At 43.4% G+C, this 25800-nt stretch overlaps 1 protein-coding gene across 5 annotated transcripts in view; it reads right to left on the reverse strand.

Annotated features, from left to right (window-relative positions):
- The window catches only part of CNBD2 (cyclic nucleotide binding domain containing 2), a 63161-nt gene continuing 37361 nt past the window's right edge, over positions 1–25800 (reverse strand). For 2 of the 5 annotated variants that reach the window (XM_067012521.1, XM_067012523.1), the window contains exons 8-12: positions 22864–22978; positions 16582–16759; positions 14264–14384; positions 6027–6190; positions 21–346 (exon numbers count right to left, since the gene is read on the reverse strand). In XM_067012521.1, the coding sequence (XP_066868622.1) occupies positions 28–346; positions 6027–6190; positions 14264–14384; positions 16582–16759; positions 22864–22978 (897 nt within the window). In that variant the 3' untranslated portion in view covers positions 21–27. Of the gene's footprint in view, positions 347–4562; positions 4867–6026; positions 6191–14263; positions 14385–16581; positions 16760–22863; positions 22979–25800 lie in introns of those variants that run through there. The other 3 variants (XM_059038020.2, XM_067012522.1, XM_059038022.2) reach the window with 3 other exon arrangements.

Consider the following 25800-nt stretch of genomic DNA (forward strand, 5'->3'; position numbering starts at 1 on the left):
CCAGTTACCAGTCATCTTTTATTGATTCTAAACAAGGACCCCTGCATTCTTATACTGAGGCAGGAGTTCTTGGATTTTGTACCGGGGTGCTATAATGGCTTGGACAATCCTCAACGGGGGCAGGTGTTTCTGGGGTGCCACAAAAATGGGATGACGAGGTTTAGTCTTCTTGTCTAAGCTACACAAATCCAGTATCACAGCCTTGGGCCTGTAGATCCCTTTCTTCTTGGGCTGGACTGGGGTGAATGGTGGACACTGGCGAGGCTCCACAAGCAGCCGCACCAGGTCCTTCCGGAAGACATTCCAGCTGTTCTCCTCGAGGAACTTCTGGCACACATCTTCATCGCTGAAGGCAAGGCACAGGTGCTGAGGCTCCCACACGAGCTCCTCCCTGTGCCCCTGCCCCCCCAGCCCTGCCTCCTGCCGGTCCCTAAACACACTGAGCCCTGTCCCACCTCCGCGCCTTTTCCCAGACTCTTCCCTCTCCCTCCTTTACCTTTCCACACCTTCATCACCTAGACCTGCACTATTCCATGTGGTGGCCACGAGCCCCATGGGGCTACTGAGCCCCTGAAGTGTGATGAATCTGAAGTAGAGGTGTGCTCTGAGTGTAAAACACACACCAGGGCTTCCCCGGTGGCGCAGTGGTTGAGAGTCTGCCTGCTGATGCAGGGGACGCGGGTTCGTGCCCCGGTCCGGGAGGATCCCACGTGCCGCGGAGCGGCTGGGCCCGTGAGCCATGGCCGCTGCGCCTGCGCGTCCGGAGCCTGCGCTCCGCGACGGGAGAGGCCACAACAGTGAGAGGCCCGCGTACCGCAAAAAAAAAAAAAAAAAAAAAACACACCAGATTTCAAAGACTTAGAACAACCAAAAAAAGAATGCAGAATATCTCAGTAATTTTCATGTTGATTACATGTTGAAATGATAACATTTTAGATATACTGCATTCAATAAAATATATTATTACAATTAATTTCACCCATTTCTTTTGATTTCTTACAATGTGGCTACTGAAAATTTTTTAATTACATATGTGCTCATTAGCCATCAGGGAAATGTAAGCCAAAGCCACACAAGATACCACTTATGCCCACTAGGATGATGATAATTAAAAAGACAAATAATAATAAGTGTTAATGCAGATGTGGAGACATTGGAGCGAGGGTTCCAATACATTGCTGCCAGGAATGTAAAATGATGCAGCCACTTTGAAAAATCAGTCTGTCAGTTCCTCAAAAGGTTAAACAGTTAACTTATGACCCAAGGATTCCACTCCTAGGTATATACCCAAGAGAAATAAAAACATATGTCCACATAAAAACTTGAACAAGAATGTTCATAGCAGCATTATTCATAATAGCCAAAAAGTGGAAACAACCCAACTGTCCATCAGCTGATGAATGGGTAAATAAAAGAGTGGTAAACCCATGCACTGGAATATTATTTGACAATAAAAATGAATGAAGTACTGATACATGCTGAAACATGAATGAACCTTGAAAACACTACGTTATACATGGTTCCATTTATCTGAAATGTCCAAACAAGGCCACTCTATAGAGATAGAAAGTCTATTGGTAGCTACCTTGGACTGGTCTTGGTGCCCTGGCTCTACTCTGCCCCCTTCCCTCATAGCACAGGAGGGTGAGGAAAGTGGGGCAGGGTGGAATGGGCTCAGGACTCATTGGTTTATTTCCTTCTGAGACCTCAGCAAGGAAAGGGCACACTCAACTTCCACTGACTCACCTGTACTCTCACCTAAGGAGGCAACTCTGATAAATCACTAACACATTAGAGCATTCTTCTGGGTAGATTATATTGACCAGGACAAAATCAACTTTGATTCATAGAGATCAACTTAATATAAAATCTAGAGGTCAGAATGGGCTACAAGTTAGTCCTGGTGGTCTCAGCATTGCCAGCATCAGCTCCTACCAGCTCACGAGAGCAACTCCATGCTCGATGACATCAGGTTGGTAGCTCAAAACCGGCCACGGCGGTAGTATGTGCACCACAGAAACCAGCAAACACTTCCAATCAGGTTACCTCCCACCTCCCAGAGAGCTGCTTGTTGAACGTTTCCCAGCACACCACTGGATAGTCTCCAACTAAAAAGTCCCGTTAACTCGCAAGTTCTTACATAATAAATAACAATATCTAACTCTGCTTCACACTTACCATGACCAGGCACTTTACACTTGTTAACTCATTTGATCCTCAGGACCACCCTATTTCACACAAACATGGAAACTAAGCCTCAGTGGGGCTAAGGAACTCATCAAAACCTATGAGGGGGCAAGCACGTGCTTACACATTCTTAAGGGATCTTTTTTTTTTTTTTTTTTTTGCTCCAGAGTCCAAGTTAAGACAGACAAGACTCCACATAACCTCCTGATGCTGATGGTCACACTGATTTCTAGTCTAGTCTTTCACTAAACGGGGCAGCTCTTCTAAAGTCCTCAGCTTAGGGCTTCCCTGGTGGCGCAGTGGTTGAGAGTCCGCCTGCCGATGCAGGGGACGTGGGTTCGTGCCCCTGTCCGGGAAGATCCCACATGCCGCGGAGCAGCTGGGCCCGTGAGCCACGGCCACTGAGTCTGTGCCACGGCAGTGAGAGGCCCGCGTACCACAAAGAAAAAAAAAAGAAGAGTAAAGTCCTCAGCTTCATGCAGCAATTCCAGTTCCACTCTCTGCCTCGCTTGAACTGAAAGCGTCGTCTGTCCTTGCAGAATGCAACACTTCAGCCCATGGTGCCCTCAGCCACAACCCCACCCCATGCCTGCCCGGCAATCCAGCACTAGATCACACTCTGTGCTTCGGTTTTAGGCTGCTCTTCATGTGGGCCCTTGGAGATTTCCCTTCTTTCCTGTGAACTCAGCTGTTCATATTCTACATGGTGGAGAGGTTTCAGATAATCTAGCCCATAGCATCCACAGGACAGGTGTCTCACCAAATGACTGTGTGATCTTCAGGATGTCACATCCCCTTTCCTGGGCCTCACAGTCCTCAATTAAAACATGGAGGATTTGAGCTAGATAATGCTTATATTTTCTGCCTGCTTTAGCAGTCTAGAAAACCATGAGTTCAACATTTAATGAATAAGCGAGAATTCTATCCGTCAGCATTGCAGACTATTGCAGCCAAGTGCTGACTGAGCAGCACAGATGCTGGGTGCCCAAACATCTGCCACCCTCAAGTCTACATAAATCTCTGAATTTCAATTCAACCAACATTAACTGACACCCATCATGTACCAGATGTTATGTGAGAAGCTAAGGCTCCTTAAATCCTTTTCTGAGTAGCTATTTTCTAAATAGCTATTTTTTATGTTGGTAGTACGCAGGAATCAGAGACTTGGGGCACCGCTGAACTGCAAGGAACCATGAGTGTTTCCCAACTTTTTTTTTTTTTCACAAAACTGCCCCAATTTGGACCACAGCTACATATCATCTGTTCTTTTATTAATGATTTTTTAAAATTCTACTTAGTTTCTTTTACTTAAGTATTTACTTTGGCTTTGTTCTAAGCAACAAGTTTGTCAAATCATGGGTTTAGTGAGCTAGTCATGTTTTTCTAGTTCACACTAGAATAAATACATAGCTGTTTACAATCCGCATACCACCTAAAGTCATCTTGTAAGCCTCCTGTGAATATAATCCATACTTCGGGAAACACTGTTCTAGTCTAATATTCTTGTTTTGTAGATTGGAATCTGAAACCTAGAGGAGGGAAAATGACTTATCCAAGGTCATATGGATCCTATGTCAAATTCTTTCATGTGCTTATTGGACACGGCTAAAGCAACTCTACAGATTTGCTTGACTTCATACCTCCTCTTTCTCAACCACAGGAATCACTTGCTTCCCACACCTGCCCACAAAACGATGTCTGATCACAGCATCACCACAAGAAAAGGAAAAGGAAGGAGGATGCAAAATTGTACAGTCGGTATGATCTCCATCATGAAGTTTTGTGTGCCTGAATGATAAATACCTATTTGGTACACAGCCATGCAGTAAAAAAAAATACTGAAAGGAAATACATAAAATGCAAATTGAGATTGCTGGAGGAATGCAAATGCATTTAAGAAGGTCTTCACCTTCTTAAATGTTCAGCATTTTCCAGTTTTCCCTAATGAGTGTGTCCCATTTATTCATTCACTCACCCAACGTTTATCACGCACCTACCATGTGCCAGGTACTGTACAGGTGCTAGAGATGAAAGGTGGATAAAGCCCAATCCCTGTGTTCACGAAGCAATTAACCAAGTGGTGGGGAAAGAACTGTGCGAAAACTACACAACTCTAAACAGCTGTGATATAACGTGGTATGGCCACTGTGAGAGCTACGTAGGGAGGATTATGAGTACACAGAAAGGGGTACTTAGCCCAGCCTGGGGTCAGTCATGAAAGGTTTTCTGGAGGAGATGAATCTTAAAGAATGAGAAGAAATTTATCAGAAAATAAAGGGGAGAGGAGCAGGATTGAGGGATGGCATTGCAGGCAGAGGGCCTGCACTGGCAAAGGCAAGTATGTGCAGGTCCAGGAGGCAATCTGCCTGGGTTGCTGGAGTGGGTTAGAGGTGGCAGGAGGTGCTGCAGGGGAGTTGAAGGGTCAGAAAATGAAGGGCCATTTACGTGGCATTGAATCTGCACTGGATCCTACAGGCAGTGAGATACCACTGAAAGGTTTTAAGCAGGAGTTTAACATGGCCAGATTTGGGTTTTAGCAAGAGCAAAGTATGCAGAAAGGATCTGGCAGGGAGAGACCGAGGCAGGGGACCAGCGGTAATTCGGCTACAGGAGTCTCGGCTGGGGATCCCAAAGTGGGGGTGAGGGTGTCAGCCAGGGAGGTGAATGAGATCCACTGGGCTGTGTGAAGAAAACAGTAGGACTTCATTTATATTTATCTTTGTCTTATTCTTTCTAAAGATCTATTTGTTGCATGTTTATAATATATATGATATATTCGTATAGCAATATATGGACATAATAAATAAAAATAAATTAAATAACATATATTATTTATATTACATATATATTCTAGGGGGTATACACTCAAACATTCTTTAGCAATAGCGGTGTTAGATCAAAACAGTTTTGTGACCAGTGGTCCAGACAATAAATTATTTTTTACCTAAAAATTAGGGTTTTTTTCACACTATAAAAGTATTCACTCTGGAGAATTTGGAAACTAGGGAAATATAAAAAGAAATCTTTTTTATCAAATCTTTCAAGATAAATTTTTTTTAGTTATAAAAGTAATATATCATCATTAACAAACATTTGGAGAATAAAGGGAAAAAACCCTACTTGGAATGTCCTACCCTGACAACAACTTCAAAGAGTATATCTTTTTTTTCCCTCATTATAAAAGAAATGCATACTCACTGCAAAACCAATTAAACATCAGATGAATATATAACTATAACCAGAAAGTCCCTTTTGGTCTGACCTTCCAGAGAGAATGACTTACAAATTGGGCAATACCACAGATATTATCATTTTTGCTCATTTTCTTTCTAGATTTTTCTCATGTGTTTTACAAAGGCAGAGTCATCGTATGTATATATACAAGTTTGTACCCTATCCTTTTCTTGTAGCATTTTATCACTCATTTACTTATGATTTTTAAATAAAAGTTACTTTCTATCAAGGGAAAGTGCCACAGTTTTCTAAACTATCCCCCTGGTGTAACACATGTGGGTAAAGGTGGTTGTTTTTCTATTAATATGGCGGCTATGAACATCTTAAGTGTATGTAGCTTTCCCTATAATTAGTTACATACAGATAAATTCACAGGTAGACCATTGCTTCAAAGGGTAGGAACAGTTTGGTGGCCCTTGAAACATTATTATCTAAAATTATTATCAAAAGGATTGAGCCAATTTCGAGTGTACCAACAATTATCAGTTTCATTCCACCAGTGTCAGCTTGAGGTATGATCACTTTTTTCTTCCTTTTACCAAAATAAGAAGCAAAAAATTTGTTCATTTGATCTGGTGGGAGGTACGCACATTTCCAGCACTGACCTGGGGTACTTGATCTCCAACTTCGACAATTTTTCTATTGTCTTACTGTCGATCAGTTCGCAAAACTTCTCTTTCCTAACCCGTATCACCTCAGCTCCCAGGCTCACCAGGATCAAGGGCCGAGTGTCATGCTGGCTCTCCGGGAGGAGGATCTGGTGAAGGCCCTAGAAAAAAGAAGTCCCAGAAAGTTCAAGACCATCCACTTGTACAAGCAGATTTTTCAGGGTAGGCAAAACAAGGCCCCGAACAGGAGGTGAATCCATCTGGGGTCATTCAGCAAGTGACGGGGAGAAGTCCAGAACTCTCTTTGCTAACGACATCAAAGTCCTCGGGCTCCTCGCATTAGAAGAGACCTCAAGGCGCTTTGTCAGTCGTCCTGCCCACGGGCAGCAGGCTCTGCAAGAGTCGCACTTGCACAGTCGCCTGCCGGGCGACAGCGTTTTACAAGCTTTCCCCGGTGTCCAGTCTCGACTCTTCTTTGTGCCAGGCCAGCCCGTTTTCTCTTCCTTAGGACTATGACAGACAGCTCATCCTCCTCTTCTACATCTTCCCTTTTACAGCTGTCACACCCTCCCACACCCTTTCCTCCAGGGCTTCCTTCATAAGCGTGTGTTGCCTTAGTTACTTCCGTCCTTCATGGGCTCTGGGGCCACTGGCAGTCCCTGTGTGGCTCCCGTTGCTCCTTGGGCTCCCTGGCATGGATTCCTACTCAGCTATATCTGGAAGGGAGATGGAGATCAACGGGCACAGCTTTACAGAGTGTAACCCCCCTTGTAAGGAGACACTCTGAGATGGGGCAAAGCCGGGACCAGAGTCTTGCTGCTGAAACCCCAATCCAGGGCTCACTCAGCCTCTCGGCTATTAAGACTCAGGCAAGGAGGGGAGGGGAGGTCAATGGTCCAGAGCCTACAATGTCCAGCTCTCTTGGGCTTGAGAAGACATCAGCCATAAACCAAGAGCTCTGCTCTGTGGAGGCCGTGTGGGATTGAGAATAATCCTAGCTTCAGAGGAAAGATCCATATGTTTACTTGTCATGCGACTTTGGGCAAAGTTATACGTCCCTGGGCCACTGTTTGCTCACCTGGGAAACAGAGGTGAAAACACCTGCCCTGCATGTCTCTGAAGGATTCTCAGTTTGAAAGGAGATGTGAAGTAGGGTTTGGAACAGCTTCCCCTTCCCCGCCCTCACCCACACGACCGCCATTTGGGTTCCAGACCTTGAAGAATGACCATCTACTCTGAGCCCTGGCCTTGTCTCTCCTCGGTGAGACTGGCATGGAGATGTGTTATCTTTCTTATGAAGTTGTTGAAGGTCCAAGCAAGATGGTGTGTGTGAGGATGCTCTGGGAGCCGTGAAGCTCCTCACACTTTAGTTGTGCTCAGTGCGATGGGCGGAAACGCCCTTCTGACCAGCGCCAGGCCTTGCACAGGAGCCAGATGGCTGCTCTTTAGTCAGCGCCTACTGTGCGGGAGAAACCTGTGTGTAGACGTAATCCTCACAACCACCCGGGGATATAGGGATTATCAGCCTCAGATGTGGAAAATAAGGCTCACAAAAGGAAACTGACTTGTCAACGGTCATGTGTCTTATAATTACAGTAACAATGACGATGATGATGATGACGGCGATGACAGCACCGGCTAATGCTTAAGGAGCCTTCACTAAATCCCAGGCCCTCTTGTAGCTTTGGGGTGTGTTAGCTCATGGAACCCTCACTAGAACCCCATGAGGTGAGTCCTTTTATGATCATCATTTTACAGAGGATGCTGATGAGGTTAAGAAACGTGTCCAACATCATACAGCACGGAAGCAATAAAGCTAGGATTTGAACTCGGATGGGCCTGCCTTTAGAGTCCATGCTTTTAACCACTACACTCTGAGGAAACTGAGGCACAAAGTTAACTAACCTGCCCAAGGTAACAAGACAGAAAGTGGTGGAGCCGGGATTTGAACCAGCAATCTGTCCAGGGCCTCAATGAGGGCAGCACTGTCGGCAGGCACTGTCATCCACCTCCACTCCACCCCACACGTTCCAGCCGGAGTCAGGTCTTCAAGTGGCTTCCCAAAGCGCCCAGGATAAAGCAGAACTCTTCATTGTGGCCGCCGAGGCTTTGGCTATCTCACCCTTGTGAGGCTCCTGCCTCGTTTACTCTGTTCCAGCCGTGCTGCCCTCCCTTCCAGTCCCCTCAACATGCCAAGCTGCTTCTCGCCTCAGGCTCAACCTGCTGTTTCTCTGTCTGGAACGCTCTTCCCCCGAGGTTGTCTGTAGTTTATTCCTTTTGTCATTCAGGTCCCAGCTTAAACATCGCTGCTGCCTCCGCGAGCAGCCTTCCCTGACCACTCCGTTTAGGAAGACCACCCCCTTCAACGCAGCTTTCTGTTCCATTCCCAACAGCAATTTAAAACTTTCTGTGTGTTTGCTGCTTTATCTGTCTATTGTCTGTCTCCAGACTAGCTCATTAGTCCCATAAGGGCAAGAATAATGTCAGTTTACTCGCCCACACTGGCACCTTGGGCCATGCTTGGAGTATGATAGATTCTCAAGAAATATCTGCTGAGTGAATGCTCCAACGGAATCATAGAACATTAGAGTCGGCAGCTCACCCAGGTGAATGTCCTCATTTTCTGATGAGGGTACAGATTCAGAGAGGTAAAGTGATTTGCCCAAGGCCACACAGCAAGCTAATTAGAAGCAAAAATTGAAAGATATGAGGTGGCCCATCTGCCATCTCCCTGCTGCTCTGCCCAGTCTTGACCATGTCTGAGGCCTCAGCCTGCCTGTTCCCTGGAGAAGCTGGTTCCCCTACACCCCCTGGCTCAAAAGCTGGGTGTCTTTACTCCAGGCCCCAAGCTCTGCTGTTTCCAGTGCTGACTCAGCTCTACACTCCTGCCTCCAAAGGAAAATGGGATCTTCTACCTCCTGGTAGGTGAATACAGTCACAGCTGTTACCATTCATTCTCCTGCAAATGAAGCCAGGGCCTTGAAAGCAGGGAGAACAGAATTTTACCAAAGGCACATCACAGGCATTTTCTTCAACAGGATCACGTTAATGAATATTTGGGGGTGGGAGTTTCTCTGCCCTGGGTCCTGTGTGGTGAATGAGGCAGTCAGGGCCTTGCTCCGAGCCCTCCAGGATTGCTTAGAGAATCAAGTCCCAAGTCCCTCTTGTTCCATCTTCCACAGCCTCCCGCTCCTGTCACCCTCTACCAGAGTGGGCAACGCCTCGTCTGCCCTGTGGCTTCTCCATGCACCCAGGGTGCCAGGCATCCCGGCTCCTCCGCGGGCACCCCACGAGGCTGCATGCACGGCAGGTGCCTGGCCTCAGGTGGCCTGAGTCCAGTCCTGAGCACCCCACTCTGAGACACTGAAACTGCAGGGAAACGGAAGTGAGAAGGCTGGAAACTGTATCACATGAAGACTGAAGGAATGGAGAAATGTTTTCCCTGCATAAGAAAATAATTAACGGGGCACAGATGCTGAATGAAAAACAAAACAGCATTCTTTAAATACCTAAGAGGCCACCATGTGGCAAGGAAGCTGATTTCTGTTTGTTCTTGGGGGGATGGGTAAGCAGGGGTCGGAGCTCCTTTTACTGAGCAAAAGGAAGAGCTGCTGAAAAGCTCGGAAATATTCACTCGGTATTGACCGAGGGTTGTGCTAGGGCCTGGGGCTCCAGACAGTGCTGGGCTGACCTCCCTGCCCGGGGTGGGGGTGGGGGTGCCGCACAGGCCAGAGCAGGAGCACTAAGAGCTCAGTGCTCAGCTCAGCACAGCACGGGGTGAGGACCCTGGAGATTCACGGAAACAACGATGACCATACATCAGAAGACAGCCCCCTCACCTCCAGGAAGACAGAGGTGCATCGCTACCCACCAGAAGGCTTTGTGCCCTCCCCGTACAGCTCACCCGTCCCCCCAGCTCCAGCACCTATGGCCCAGCTCCCACAGTGGTCAACTCATGGCCAAGCTTGTTTCACCCATACATCCTCCCTCCACTATTGGATAATTACTTTTTTTTTCAAGATTTTTTTTTAAGGGAACCATTTTTAAAGTCTTTACTGAATTTGTTACCATATTGCTTCTGTTTAATGTTTTGGTTTTTTGGCTGCGAGGCATGTGGGATCTTAGCTCCCCGTGGATCGAACCTGCAGCCCCTGCATTGGAAGGCGAGGTCTTAACCACTGGACAACCAGGGATGTCCCTGGATAATTACTTTTTAAAAAATTTTATTTATTTATTTTTGGCTGCATTGGGTCTTCGTTGCTGTGAGCACACTTTCTCTAGTTCTGGCGAGCGGGCTCTAGAGCGCAGGCTCAGTAGTTATGGCACACGGGCTTAGCTGCTCTGCAGCATGTGGGATCTTCCTGGACCAGGGATCAAACCCATGTCCCCTGCATTGGCAGGCGGATTCTTAACCACTGCACCACCGGGGAAGTCCCGTGGATAATTACTTTTTTTTTTTGGCGGTACGCGGGCCTCTCACTGTTAGGGCCTCTCCCGTTGCAGAGCACAGGCTCCGGACGCGCAAGCTCAGCGGCCATGGCTCACAGGCCCAGCCGCTCCACGGCATGTGGGATCCTCCCACACCGGGGCACGAATCCGTGTCCCCTGAATCGGCAGGTGGACTCTCAACTACTGCGCCACCAGGGAAGCCCGATGATTACTTTTTAATAGACTTTTTTTTTTCCTTTTGTATGTCCTTTAGTTTTTCATATTATTCAACACTTTCAGATTCAGATTCTGGCTCTGTGAGCTCCTGACATACATTTACCAGATTTCCATGAGTAATGGAACTCTCTTTATTCATGGACATATATTTATTGAAATTTTAATAACTGACAGTCTCTGTGCAGGGTTCTGAGACAATCCCTACTATAGAGATGCATATCGACCACTGAGGAAAATATACAAGTTCATAGTCACAGTCACTGTAATGACTTCATGAATAGACTTTTCTTTAGAACAGTTTTAGACTTAACAGAAAAATTGAGAAGATAGTACAGAGTTCCCATATATCCTGCCCTCGGTTTCCTGTTAAGATCTCTTATTAACTGTGATACCTTTGGTACAATTAATGAACCAATATGGATACATAATCAATAACTGAAGCCAATGAGTTATTTAGATTTCCTTTTTCTCTTCCACAGTCCAATCCAGGACACAGCGTTACATTTAACTGTCATGTCCCTTTAGGCTCCTCTTGGCTGTGGCACTTTCTCAGACTTACCTTGTTCATGATGATCTTGACAGTTTTGAGGAGTACCGGTCAGGTATTTCTTGGGTCGCCCACTATTAGAATTTGTCTGATTTTTCTCACGATTAGACTGGGGTTATGGGTTATTGGGAAGAGGACCGCAGCGTGCCATTTTCATCACACCACATCCCACTTTTATCATCTCTTATTAAGGGGACATAGTATCAGCATGATTTATTACTGTTGATCTTGGCCTTGATCACCTGAGTGAGGAAGCATTGCTCACTCAATGGTTTTTCCTCTGTGAAATTACTCTTTTTTTCCTCCTTTCTATCATGTACTCTTTGGAAGGAAGTCACTATGTGCAGCCCACACCTAAGGAGCGGTGAGTTATATACCCTCTCTTTTAGGGCAGAGTGTTTACATAAATTATTTGGAATTCTTCTGCTTGGGAGATTTGTCTTTTCTCCCCTGTTTATTAATTTATTCATTATTTATGCATTATATCAGTATGTACTTACAGATGTTTATTTGTACTTCGGGTTATAATCCAGTACTACTTTATTTAGTTGTTCAGATTGTTCCAGCTTTGGCCACTGGGAGCTCTTTCAGTTGGCCCCTGTGTTCCTTTGATATGCCCACTCCCATCAATGTAGGGATTTTCTCCCCAGCACATCCTTACTTCCTGGCACTACAAAAGGCTCCATGCTCACTCGTAGATATCTTGTCCTGGTTCTAGACTCAACCAAAGAGCCCTTGTTTCTTTTGAAGAATGGTATTAGGAACCAAGATCTGGGCGCTATGTGTGCTCATTGCTACTGGTGTGTCATTTCTTTTAGGCCCTGTCGGCTAACAGAGCAAAAGATATATGTTTATACATATAACTATAAATATTTCTTTATGGAACCATCTGTATCTATATTACGATAGACATAAGTTCACATGACGTCTACAACTCTAACCCATTACCACATGGATCATCCTAGCCTCCTCCCCTTGCATATCTGTATATTTCCATTCCAATGGTGAAAAACCTGGCTCCTACCCTCTGCCATTCATTTACTTAATTGATACATTTCAGGGGCTTCCCTGGTGGCGCAGTGGTTGAGAGTCTGCCTGCCAATGCAGGGGACACGGGTTCGTGCCCTGGTCTGGGAGGATCCCACATGCCGCGGAGCGGCTGGGCCCGTGAGCCATGGCCGCTGAGCCTGCGCGTCCGGAGCCTGTGCTCCGCAACGAGAGAGGCCACAACAGTGAGGCCCGCGTACCGCAAAAAAAAAAAAAAAAAAAAAAAAAAAAAAAATTGATACATTTCAGTATACACGTATAGCAGCATCAGAATTGTTAATCCACACACCCATGGAAAACACTTTGTCATAGAGTACAATGCTCATGTGTAGTTCCTTTTGTTTTCAGTCTTAGAGACTCCACTCATCTCCAACGTTACTTAGGTCAGCACCTTTCTCTCCCATCCTCTTCACTGAAGTTGTTTCATAGATTTGTAATATTGTTAGATTCTCTCCTCAGTCTGCATTTCTTCCTGGGGGATCCCCCTCCCCATCTCCTAAATGATTTTTGTTGCTGTTACAAATTGCATACATTAAGGTTCACTCTGTACGGTAAAGTTCTATGGGTTTTGACAAATGCTTAATGTTTTGTATCCACCATTACAGTAATTACAGAGTAATTTTATTGCCCTAAAAATCCCCCGTGCTTTACTTATTTATCCCTCCCCCTGAATTCCAAACCTCTGGTGACTGTTTTACTATCTCCATATTTTTGCCTTTTCCAAAATGTCACATAATTAGAATCATACAATACTTAATCTTTTCATACTGGCTTCTTTCCCTTAGAAATATTCACTTAGGGAATTCCCTGGTTGTCCAGTGGTTAGGATTCTGGGCTTTCACTGCTGCGGCCGGGTTCAGTCCCTGGTTGGGGAACTAAGATCCCACAAGCCATACTTGGTGCAGCCAAAAAAAAAGAAATATTCACTTAATTTTGCCATGTCTTTTCATGGTTTCCTAACTAATTTCTTTTTATTGCCAAATAATATTTCATTGTATGGATTTATCAGTTTGTTTATATTCACCTTTCTATATAAATTTTAGCATCAGTTTTTCAATATCCACAAAATAACTTGCTGGGATTGTGATTGGGATTGCATTGAATCTATACATCAAGTTGGGATAAACTGACATGTTAACAATACTGAGTCTTCCAATCCATGAACATAGAATATTTCTCCATTTATTTAAATCTTCTTTGAATTTTTTCATTATAGTTATATAGTTTTCTGCATATAGATCCTGAACGTATTTTTTAGATTTATACCTAAGTATTTCATTTTTTGTTACTATTGTAAATGACATGGTATTTTTTATTTCAAATTACAATTGTTCATTGCCTTATACCCCGTGACCTTGCTATAATCATTTATGAGCTCCAGGAAGTTTTATTTGTTCTTTTTTGTTGTTGTTGTTGTTTTTGATTCTTTAGAATTGTCTATATAGACAATCATGTCATCTGCAAAGACAGCTATATTTTTTCCTTCCCAATCTGTATGTGTTTAACTTCCTTTTCTTAATGCACTAGCTAGGACTTCCAAAACAATGTTGAATAGGAGTAATGAGAAGGGACATCCTTGCCTTGTTCCTGGATTATTTTAAAGCAAGTCCCAGATGTCATATCATTTTATCTGTAAATATTTGGATATGTATCTCCTAAATATAAGGACTCTTTATTATTTATTTATGGCTGCCCTGCGTGGCATGTGGGATCTCAGTTCCCCAACCAGGGATAGAACCCATGTCGCCTGCAATGGAAGTGCAGTCTTAACCACTGGACCGCCAGGGAAGTCCCATAAGGACTCTTTAAAAAACATAACCACAATAGCATTATTATATCTTTCAAAAATCAACAATATTCCTTAATATCACCGAATTTAGAACAGGATGATTTTAAACATTTACTCTCATTACTTAGCACCCCCAGCCCTTCGTGTTACACACTCTATTGTGAACAAGGCTCTCTGCACACTTACCAAGACTTCTCCTTGCTCCACGGTGTGGATCTTCATGTAGGCCCCCACTGCAGCCTCCTTGGGGAGATCACCATACTTCGTATCAATCATGGGACACTTGATGAAATGAGGACACCTGGATCTGAAATTTGACACCTTGTTAAAGAGAACTCATTTGTAACACAGCCAGTTCATGAAGCCCTGGATAAGCAGCCCCCACTCAACTGCATATTGAGATCGCCCCTCCCTTCTCCCAGGTGGTGAGAAAACAGAAAATCAAGCCCCGGGACAGACCGACTGTCAGGATGTGGAGAGGTTTAATAGGGAGAAGACATGCACCTGAGCCAGGCCTGATGGGTGAGAAGTCCAGGCTGGCTGACTTAATGCTCAGCACAAGGAAGGGATTTCTAAGTCAGAGCTGTCTAAAAATGGAACAGACTACTTTGAGAAAGAGTAAGCTCTGTCCCCCTGGGGACACAGCAGAGGTTGGGGCTCTTCTTGACAGGCAGGCAGAGAAGAGATGGCTTCATCGGTTTGTTTACAAAAACGGGTTTCCCTGAGTGATCTGTAGACTCGGTACTGTGTTCACGTTGGAGTGATTTTGACACAGGCAATCCTGTTGTGCTTTCTTTGGTCTCAGGCTAGGTAGAAGGAAGAGACAAAGTATGCTATCTGGATTAGAGTCAGGGAAAAGATTATTCATCAGCTGAGAACATAGCTGAACTCACCCAACATATACACAAGGTAGGCTTCCATTCTTGCCTCCCAGGACATGCCCAGCATATGTCTTTTATTTTTTACTGTGGGGACAGCCTGTCCCCTTTTTCCTCACTATTTACAGCAGAGAAACTAAGTCTGTTCCATCTCTACCTTCAGAAGAACTAGGATTGGGATTTCAAACACTGGATCATTTGGAAGGAGTATCCATCAGAGGTAAAAACAACAAAGCAACCACGGGGTGCTCATTATGGAGGCAAGCCGGCTGGAAATGTTAACAGGCAAAGGATTCCAGTGACGTGGTATGGGGCACCAGGGAGATTGTGACACTGATGCCATTATTAGTATGATACTTTTACTTCATACGTAATGAATGGGGTGGGCACTGAGCTGCCTCTAGGCCAGTGCCCACTGAGTGTCCCTTCCTCTCCAGGAAAGGCAAAAAGCACAGCCTTCATTGTGCATCCACCTTGTTTCTGTCATGACGATCATACCAGATAGCAAGATGGAGCACTAACAAGCTGCTCAGGTTTGAATCCTGACTCTGCCACTTTCTATCTGTGTGACCTGGAATAAGTAACTTAATCTCTCCCTGTACCTTGGTTTTCTCACCTGAAAGATGTGAGTGATAATAGCAGTACTTACCTTGTAGGGTTGTTGGGAGAACTAAATTAGATAATCCAGTACCAGGCACAGTCATTTCCATAAGTGTTAGCTATAATTATCATTATCTCATTTAACTGCTGGCTTACAGTAAACCTGAGACTTAGATGCTGTTAGCTACAGACCAGGAAACTGAGGCTTAGAGAGGTCACGTCCCTTGCACAGGGACACAGAGCTAAAATAAGTGGCCAAGCCAGGATTCGAACCCAGATTGGACTGACTCCAAAGCACTTATCTACTGCCTCCCTTAAATGAGCAGACTTTTCTTAAGAAGCTCAGAGTCAAGGAGATATGGGGATGTATGTGTATGTATAGCTGATTCACTTTGTTATACAGCAGAAACCAACACACCATTGTAAAGCAATTAAACTCCAATAAAGATGTTTAAAAAAAAAAGAAGCTCAGAGTCAAAAAGGCCCAGTGATATACAGACAGAATGTCATCACCAAAAACTATGTCCTGGGCTTCACTGGTGGCGCAGTGGTTGAGAATCCGCCTGCCGATGCAGGGGACACGGGTTCGTGCCCCGGTCCGGGAGGATCCCACATGCCGCGGAGCGGCTGGACCCGTGAGCCATGGCCACTGAGCCTATGCGTCCGGAGCCTGTGCTCCGCAACAGGAGAGGCCACAGCAGTGACAGGCCCGCGTACCACACACACACACACACAAAAAACCCACAAAAAAACTGTGTCCTGCCCCTTCTTCTTCAGATGGGTTCCCTGAGAAAGGAAGCAGCCACCACCTAAAGGGGCCCTGTGAGCTGGAGGCAGGGAAGGCAGTCCCCATATCAAACCTAGGACCTCTGCAGGCTGCCTTCTGCACACATCCCAACCTTTGGGGTCAAGCTGTGATTGCTATCTCCGCCCCCTCTCCAGCATCCCTGACATTCTGCCCGGTAAGTTATATCCCCCTTTTCAACCAGAATCTGGACCCTTCTATCTGTCAAGGGCAAAGCTTACTTGATCTTTGAGCCCAAGGTCTTTGGGAGAGAATTTCCTGAGGTTTTAATCTTCCTACTGAAGCTGGATCCCTGTTGCTCCTGGGCTTTCCGGAGATGCAGAAGTTTCAGAAAACTAAAATCCTGTACAGGATATGATCTGATCTGGAATTCCTTAAATCTCTCCACAGGAGACACATCTGTTAGAGAAAGCACAGGAAAACACATTAATGGGTCTTTGCATACATGAGGGTTGTGCTGGAGGTGTCTGGAGGTATATCACAATCTCCTGTGTGGCTAGTCTGATGCACGGGGGAATTAAGAAAAACAGGAAAGAAAAACACTGTGGTTTCCACTATTGTCCCTCTGTGCCAGGTCCTGAGCAAGAGCCTGTACATCCATTACATCTAGACAAATGTCATTAGCCTTATTTAAGAGAGAAAATGAGAAGCAGAGTTTAACACCCAGGAAAGGGCTGAAGCTTGTATTTGAACTCAGGTGTTTCTGATACAAAGCTCATGTCTTTCCATTAACATATCACATTCATCTGGGCTTTCAAACCGGGACTGGGGGCAGGAGCAGCAATAAAAAATAAATGGGTGACCAAAAAAATTAAAATAAAAAAATAAAAAAAATAAATGGGTGACCAGCCATGGAACCTTGGACAAGTCTCAATCTCCTGGAATCCTCTTAGTACTATTGTAAGCATTACAAATAAAGTATGTGCTATGCCTAACACAGTGCCTGGAACATAATAGGTCCTCTGTGAGCATTATTAAAAAGACCTCCAAGATGGGGCTTCCCTGGTGGCGCAGTGGTTAAGAATCCGCCTGCCAATGCAGAGGACATGGGTTCGAGCCCTGGTCCAGGAAGATCCCACATGCCACGAAGCAACTAAGCCCATGCGCCACAACTACTGAGCCTGCGCTCTAGAGCCCACGAGCCACAACTACTGAAGCACATGCGCCACAGCTGCTGAAGCCCATGCACCTAGAGCCTGTGCTCCGCAACAAGAGAAGCCACCGCAATAAGTAGCCCCTGCTCACCGCAACTAGAGAAAGCCCACGCACAGCAACGAAGACCCAACACAGCCCCAAAAAATAAATAAATAAAATTTTTTTTTTAATAAAAAGATCTCCAAGAGAATACCACTCAGAAACACTATGCTGAGTGAAAGGAACCAGATACAAAAGAGTACATACTATATGACTCCATTTACATGAAACCCTAGGAAAGACAAATGTAACCTATAGTGATGGAAAGCAGATCAGTGGTTGCCCAGGGCCAGGGGTGAAGGATAGGGATTGACTGGGAAGGGGCACAAGGGAACTTTTGGGGGTGATGGAAATGTTCTATAACTTGATTGTAGTGGTTACAACAGATATAAATTTGTTAAAATTCATTGAACTACACACTTTAAATGTGTGTCTTTTATTGTATGAAAATGAAACCTTAATGATATTTATTTAAAAAATAGATCTTCTGGGAGTTCCCTGGTGGCCTAGTGGTTAAGATCCTGGGCTCTCACTGCCGTGATCTGGGTACAACCCCTGGTTGGGGAATGGAGATCCCACAGGCTGTGCAGCACGACCAAAAAAAAACCTCTCCAGTGTTAGTATTAAAATTAATGTTAATAGAAATAAACTCAAACTACACAAGGAATAGGCCTAGAAAAACAAAGCATATATAAAAAAGCCCTAAGTACAACCTATTTAGAAGGCATTTTAGCAATACTTATTAACATTTTAAATGTGCATAGCCAGTACACACTGGACCAATTACTTGATCCTGTAATTCTAAGAATTTATCCAATATGCTTTTGTGCACAAGTATGCAAAGATAAACACACCAGTAAATTCACCACAGTAGGGTAATAGCGAAAAATTGGAAATAACCCAAAGTATCTGTAAAAGGTAACTGGTTTAATTGTGGTATATCCATACAAGAGAATAAAACTCAGCTATTAAGAACCATAGATCTAGACTTCTGCTTCCAGCCAGAGTAACAGGGACTACTCTCCCACCTGAAACTAATAAAATACTGGGCTAAATACATGAAAAAAGTGGCTTTCATGACACTGGGCATCAGGCCATGAAGAACCATTATCCCTGCAAGATAGAAAACAAATGGGCTGAGCCCTACTATTGCCCCAGCTGACCACCTGGAGACCTTCTGGGCAATGGTGTGGGAAAGGGAAACCCAGGAGGAGCCCAGCAATCTCTCTGAATTAATGAGACAGAAGTGAGTCCAGGGAAGACAAGGCAGCTGGAGTTCACAGAGCAGAGTCCCAGAGAGGAGAGAGTTGCACAAAGAGAGAACTCTGAAGATCTTCCGAGGGTCCCCTTTGGTCTCAGCTGAGTACTGAGCAATACATGAATGATGTTAGGAAACCACCAGTGGTTAGGCAGCCACTAAGATGGCCCTCAGTGATTCCCACCTCCTGATGGCCACACATTTGTGTACTGTCCTCCCATTAAGTGTGGGTTGGATTTGATTCTAATAAATAGAATATAGCAGAAGTGATGGGATATCACTTCTGAGGTTAGGTTTAAAAGATTGTGGCTTCTGCCTTGGGTATACTCTGTGTTGCTCTCTCTCACTCCTGGGGAAGCAAGCTGCCATGTCATAAAACAGCCCTGTAGAGACACCCACAAGGTGAGGGACCAAGGTATGCGAATAGCCACGTAAGTGAACTTGGAAGTGGGTCCCTCTCAAGTGAGTCTTCAGATGAGACCACAACCCTGACAGACAGCTGCAACCTCACTATAGAACTTGAACCAGAGGCAGCTGGCTAAGCCATGCTCAGATTTCTGACCCACAGAAACTGAGAGATAATAAATATTGTTTTAAGTCACTAAGTTTTGGGATAATTTGTTATTCAGTAATAGATACAAAAATACTACCCAAGGCTGGGGAAAGAACCACCCAAAATGTTTAGAGGGATAAATAATCAGAGTTCACACACGACCAGAAATAGTTCCTATTCTCAATAGCTAGAATAGAAAGCCTCACAAGTCATGGGCACCTGTGGAATATTCAGAATGGCTTTGTCTCATGAATGGGGCAAAATTAGCTCTAGATTAAACACTGCTCTGATTTTACCTACCAAAGCCTAAATGCTAGTCTTTAAAAGATCAAAATATTTCCAAGTAACTTACCTGCATCCCAGAACAAATCTCAAAAATATTTACAGGAATTTTTAAATATGTAGCACCCAAAATTCACAGTTTCTAGCATTCTGTGAAAACTTACCAACCATGCAAAGAAGTAGGAAAATATGAACCATATAAAGAGAAAAAAACAATAAACTGAAACTGACCCAGAAATGACACAGATAACAGAATTAGTATGCAAGGACATTAAAATAGTTATTATAATTGTATTCCAAAGAGGAAATTGTGTATATATTAAGCAGAGACATGGAAATTATTTAAGAAAAACAAGAGACCCAAATCAAACTTCTAGATATGAAAACTGCAAGGTCTGAAATGAAAAATACATGGACGGGATTAATAGCAGATTAGACAATGCAGAAGAAAGACTACTGAACTTGGAGACATAGCAATAAAAATGATCAAAAATGAGAGAAAAAAGACAACAAAAAATTAATAGAGCATCAGTGAAACAACTTCAAGTAGTCCAATATACATGTGATTGGAGTCCTCAAAGTGGAGGAGAAAGAAGGAAAGATAGAAAAAAAAATTTTTTTAATAATGGTCAAAACATTCCAAATCTGATGAAAAATATAAACCCAAAGATCCAAAAAACTAAATGAACCCCAATCACAGAAACATGACAAAAATTTTGTGAAGGCACAGTGTGACCAAATTGCTTAAAACTACTGATAAAGAGAAAAATTTTAAGCCAACCAGGGCAGAGCAGTTGTGATCACTCTACCATGTACAGAAATATCGAATCATTATGTTGCGCACCAGGAACTAACATAGTGTTGTGGGTCAATTACCCTTCAAAAATAAACAAGCTCATAGAAAAAGATCAGATTTGTGGTTACAAGAGGCAGGGGGTAGGGCAGAGGGGGAATTGGATGAAGGTGGTCAAAAGGTACAAACATCTGGGGCTTCCCTGGTGGTGCAGTGGTTAAGAATCCGCCTGCCAATTCAGGGGACATAGGTTCAAGCCCTGGTCCGGGAAGATCCCACATGCCACGGAGCAACTAAGCCCGTGCGCCACAGCTACTGAGCCTGTGCTCTAGATCCTGTGAGCCATAACTATTGAGCCCGTGTGCCACAACTACAGAAGCCCACATGCCTAGAGCCCATTCTCTGCAACAAGAGAAGCCACCGCAATGAGAAGCCCACACACCGCAACAAAGAGTAGCCCCCACTTGCCGCAACTAGAGGAAGCCCACGGGCAGCAACAAAGACCCAACGCAGCCAAAAATAAATAAATAAAAATTTTTTAAAAAATTTTTAAAAGGTACAAACATCTACTTATAAGATAAATACTAAGTAATAAAGATATAATATACAACATGATAAATATAATTAACCCTGCTCTATGTTATATACGAAAGCTATTAAGAGAGTAAATCCTAAGAGTTATCACAAGAAAAAATTTTTTTCTTTTTTCTTTTGTATCTATGTGAAATGATAGATGTTCACTAAACTTACTGTGGTAATCATTTCATGATGTATTTAAGTCAAATCATTGTGCTGTATACCTTAAACTTACACAATGCTGTATGTCAATTATATTTCAATAAAACTGGAAGAAAAGAGAACAGCCATAGCAAAAAGGCATTATTACGTACAAAGGATATACAAAGTTATGCAAAGAGATTATACAAAGATAAGAAGGTTGGCAGACTTCTTATTGGAAACAATGCAAGCCAGAAGACAGACTTTAATGCAAATCTTTAAAATATTGAGCAAAAACAAACAAAAAACCCTGTTAACCTTGAATTCTATACCCAACAAAAAATTTCTTTTAAAAATTAAGACAAAATCATTTTTAGACATAGAAAAGCTGAAAGAAATGTTAAAGGAAATACTATGGGCAAAGGAAATTGTACAATGGAAATCTGGACCTATACAAAGTCATGAAGAACATCAGGAATGGTACCACATAGGTAAATATAAAATACTTTTGTTCTTATTATTTAAATATATTTAAAAGATAATTGTTTAAAGCAAAAGTGACAACTGTGTATTGTAAGGTTTTTAACATATGTGAAGGTAGAATATTTGACAATAGCCCAAAATCTGAGAAGGGAGAAATGGAAGTATATTGTCGTAAGGTTCTGATCCTGTATGTGAAGTGGCATAATATCACTTGAAGGTAGCCTGTGATAAGTTAAAGGTATGTTCAACAAACTGTAAAGCAACTACTAAAGTAAAAGGACAAAGAGTTAGAGCTAATAAGCTAACAGAGAAAATGAAATGGAATCATACAAAATAGTCCAAAAGAAGGCAGGGAAGAAAAAGAATGTATTTAATACCACTGAACTGTGTGCTTAAAAATGGTTAATATAATAAATTTTACATTATGTGTATTTTGCCACAGTAAAAAATAAATAAATGGAGGGGGGGAATGTGTGGGATGCAGCTTTTTCTCTGGTGGATTAGCAATGGAAAAGAGAGAAAAAAAGAATTGACATGAGAAGAGAGCTGAAATTTACTGAGCACCTCCCAGGCCCTGTGCACACATGATCTGATTCAGCGCTCCTAGTAACCTGTGTGATAATGACAGTGAACATCTACTATATACTAATGCATCTAGGTAGTGTTCTAAGAGCATTATATATTCATTTGCTTAATTTTATAACAAGCCTATGAGGCAGGGACCATGAGTCATATTTTACAGACTCTAAGGGCATCAGTGTGCAGGGACAGGGAATCACTTGCCCAGTATCCACACAGCTAGCAAGAGAAGGACCCTGAATTCAAACATAGCTTGGCCCTGGGCCTATGCTCTTAACCACGACACCAACGACAGACCCCAAGACACCAGGCCCAGAGGCTTGAGTACTCACCAAAATCACCCTGCTAATCAGTGGTATTCAAACCTGGCTCTGTCTAGCTCCAAGCTCTCTTTTTTCCACCCCTCTCCCTGGGAGAACCTGAAGCAAAGGGGAAAGGCTGAAATTGGCTGCAGGGGTGGGCAGGAGCCTCACCTCAGAGGGCCACGTGGACCAGGTTTCCACAGCTGGTAGAAGAAGGAGGTCTATCCTGCCAGGACTTTCCAGCTCTAGATTTCTAAGATTTTGTGGACAAGGCACTGAGAACCCACAGGATCAGGCACCCCCTGCCGTGCTGCAGGCTGCCAGATGTGGATGTCGGCTTACCCTTGAGGTGGGTGTTTGGAGGTCTGTCGTCTATCAGCTGCAGGTGCTGCCAGATCCACTTGTGGTAGAAGGGCGAGGTCGCAAGGTCTATCAACTGCAGTACTTCACAGCTGCCCTGGACACGTCAAGAGACACAAGCAGAAGGGTCAACCCCAGCTCCAGGTAGGCTAGGCTTTAAAGATAAGCTCTCTTTTGTTTTACTTGCTTAATGCAAGTGGTTTCAGGTCCTTTTTTAAAATGAAAATGTTATCTACTCATCATAAAAAATTCAAATAGCTAAAGAGGCATGAGAACTAAAAAAACAAAAAATCACCATTGAGGATGTTATTGGGACAATTGGTGAAATTGATTATGGACTATAGATTATATATTATATCAATGTTAAATTCCTAGATTTCAAAAATTATTCTGTGGTTAATTTCTGATCTTAGAAAATAATCACTTAAGTATTAAGTATATAGGGGTAAATGAATATGATGAATGATACTTGACTCAAATGATTCAGGCAAGAAAAAAATATACATATATATAAAAGCAAATGTGACAAAATGTTAATAATTGTTGAAGCCAGGTTAGGGTTATACAGGAATTCTTTGTACTGTTCTTACAAATTTTCTGTAAATTTAAAATCATTCCAAAACTAAAAGTTTAAAAAATATTCAAATCAAACAAAGAAGAACATAGAGAAAGTTAAAACTATGTTAATCCTAACACCCAGAAATAACAAGCATAACACTTCGGTGAATATTATTTCAAACTCTTCTCTCTAAGCATATAAGATGTATAAATACAATTTTTCATAAATAAGTCCTTTTATGTAAAACAGACTCTTGTAACCTTTTTGAAAGCTCAATAATATATCAAGGGTATCTTTTTATGCCAAGCAATATGGTTCTATGCTATTGCTTTTAATGATTGCATATTATTCTACGTATGCCATAATTTACATAAAATTAAAAATAAATACTCAGTTGAGCAAAAGAAGTCAGACACAAGGAGCACATACGATACGATTCCATTTACACAAAGTTAAAGAATAGGCAAAAGTAATCTGTAGTGACAGAAGTCAGAAGACTGGTTACCTGTGTGGGGGCATTTTGTCTGGGAAAGGACATAAGGGAGCCTCTGAGGTACTGAAAATGTTCTCTATCTTGATTTGGGTGATGCTTACACAAGGGTATACATATGTAAAAATTCATCAAGCTGTAAAAGTTTAGATTTGACGTCCTTATTGCATATATGTTACACCTCAGGAAAACATTTTTGAAGATTAATATTTAGTTGTTTCTAATTTGCCAGTATTATATATAACTCTGATTTCGTTCAGGACAACAAAATCCCCAGTTAAAAAAAACTCACCACCTTCCCAAACTCTCCTACAGTGGGGCTGGCAGTGACTCAATTCTGGCTAATGAGATATAAGTGGAAGACTGATGGATAAATCTCCAAGGAAAGCTATGGTTATCCTTCCTACCTTCTGCCTGAAACTCAGATGTGATGGCTGGAAGTGGAACAGCCATACTGTCACCATTAGGATGAAAGCCATAAACTGTGGACGATGAAGGGAGAAGCTAGAAGGGGTCTGGGTTCTTGATGACTTCCTAGGACAGCTGTTCTAGCCCTGGATTGCTTAATTCTAGACTATTAATACTGTGACCTGCAGTGGACAGCAACTTTTAACTGATAACCTTGTACTTACATCTTAACACCCATAGTGGTCATTAAGGCAAGTACTTCAGTTCTCCTTCCAGGCACATGGCAGGATTATACATTTCTACCCTTTGAATTAGGCATGGCCTTCTTACCACTTCGGCCATTTTCCTTAGCAAAGTGACTTGTGATAATCCTGGGTAGAAACTTTAAAAGCCAGGGAATTCCCTGGTGGTCCAGTGATTAGGACTTGGTGCTCTCACTGTGGGGGCCCTGGGTTCGATCCCTGGTTGGGGAACTGAGATCCTGCAAGCCACTCAGTGAGGCCTAAATAAAAAAATAAATAAAAGCCATCACTTGACCCTCAATATTACCTTCTCCTGTTCTATTGATCATGGAATCATGGGTCAAGAGGGGCCCATGTCTCCATGTGACCATGAGGAGTAAGGCTTCCTGCTGACCTGCTATGATCAGGTAGTGGGAGGAAGGAATATATCTTTGTCAATCCACTGAGATCTGAGGATTTTAAAAATAATTGTGGGGCTTCTCTGGTGGCGCAGTGGTTGAGAATCCGCCTGCCGATGCAGGGGACATGGGTTCGTGCCCCGGTCCGGGAGGATCCCACATGCCGCGGAGTGGCTGGGCCCGTGAGCCGTGGCCGCTGAGCGTGCGCGTCTGGAGCCTGTGCTCCGCAATGGGAGAGGCCACAACAGTGAGAGGCCCGCGTACCAAAAAAAAAAATTGTGGCTTAATCCAGTTTATCCTAATATAATACCTATGTTTGACTATCTCCTAGGGATTCATTCTTAAAGGTATTATGCATGTTTTAAATTTTGATACATATTTCCAAACAGCCCTCCAGAAATGTTAGATAAGTTGTTTTTTTTAAAAATAATTTACTTATTTTATTTATTTATTTTTTAGTGCATTGGTATTCGTTGCTACATGTGGGCTTTCTCTAGCTGCGGTGATCAGGGGCTACTCTTTGCTGTGGTGCACGGGCTTCTCATTGTGGTGGCTTCTCTTGTTGCAGAGCATGGGCTCTAGGCATGTGGGCTTCAGTAGCTGCGGCACACGGGCTTAGTTGCTCCGTGGCATGTGGGATCTTCCTGCACCAGGGCCTGAACCAGTGTACCTGAGTTGGCAGGCAGACTCTTAACCACTGAGCCACCAGGGAAGCCCCTGGAAATGTTAGATAAGTTTACACTCTGTCCAACAGTGCATAACAGAACCTGTTGTAATACATCTTTGTAGTACATTGACAACTGGGTTTTCACAACCCTTTTA

This window comes from Kogia breviceps, chromosome 14, assembly GCF_026419965.1.
Source record: "Kogia breviceps isolate mKogBre1 chromosome 14, mKogBre1 haplotype 1, whole genome shotgun sequence".
NCBI lineage: Eukaryota > Metazoa > Chordata > Mammalia > Artiodactyla > Physeteridae > Kogia > Kogia breviceps.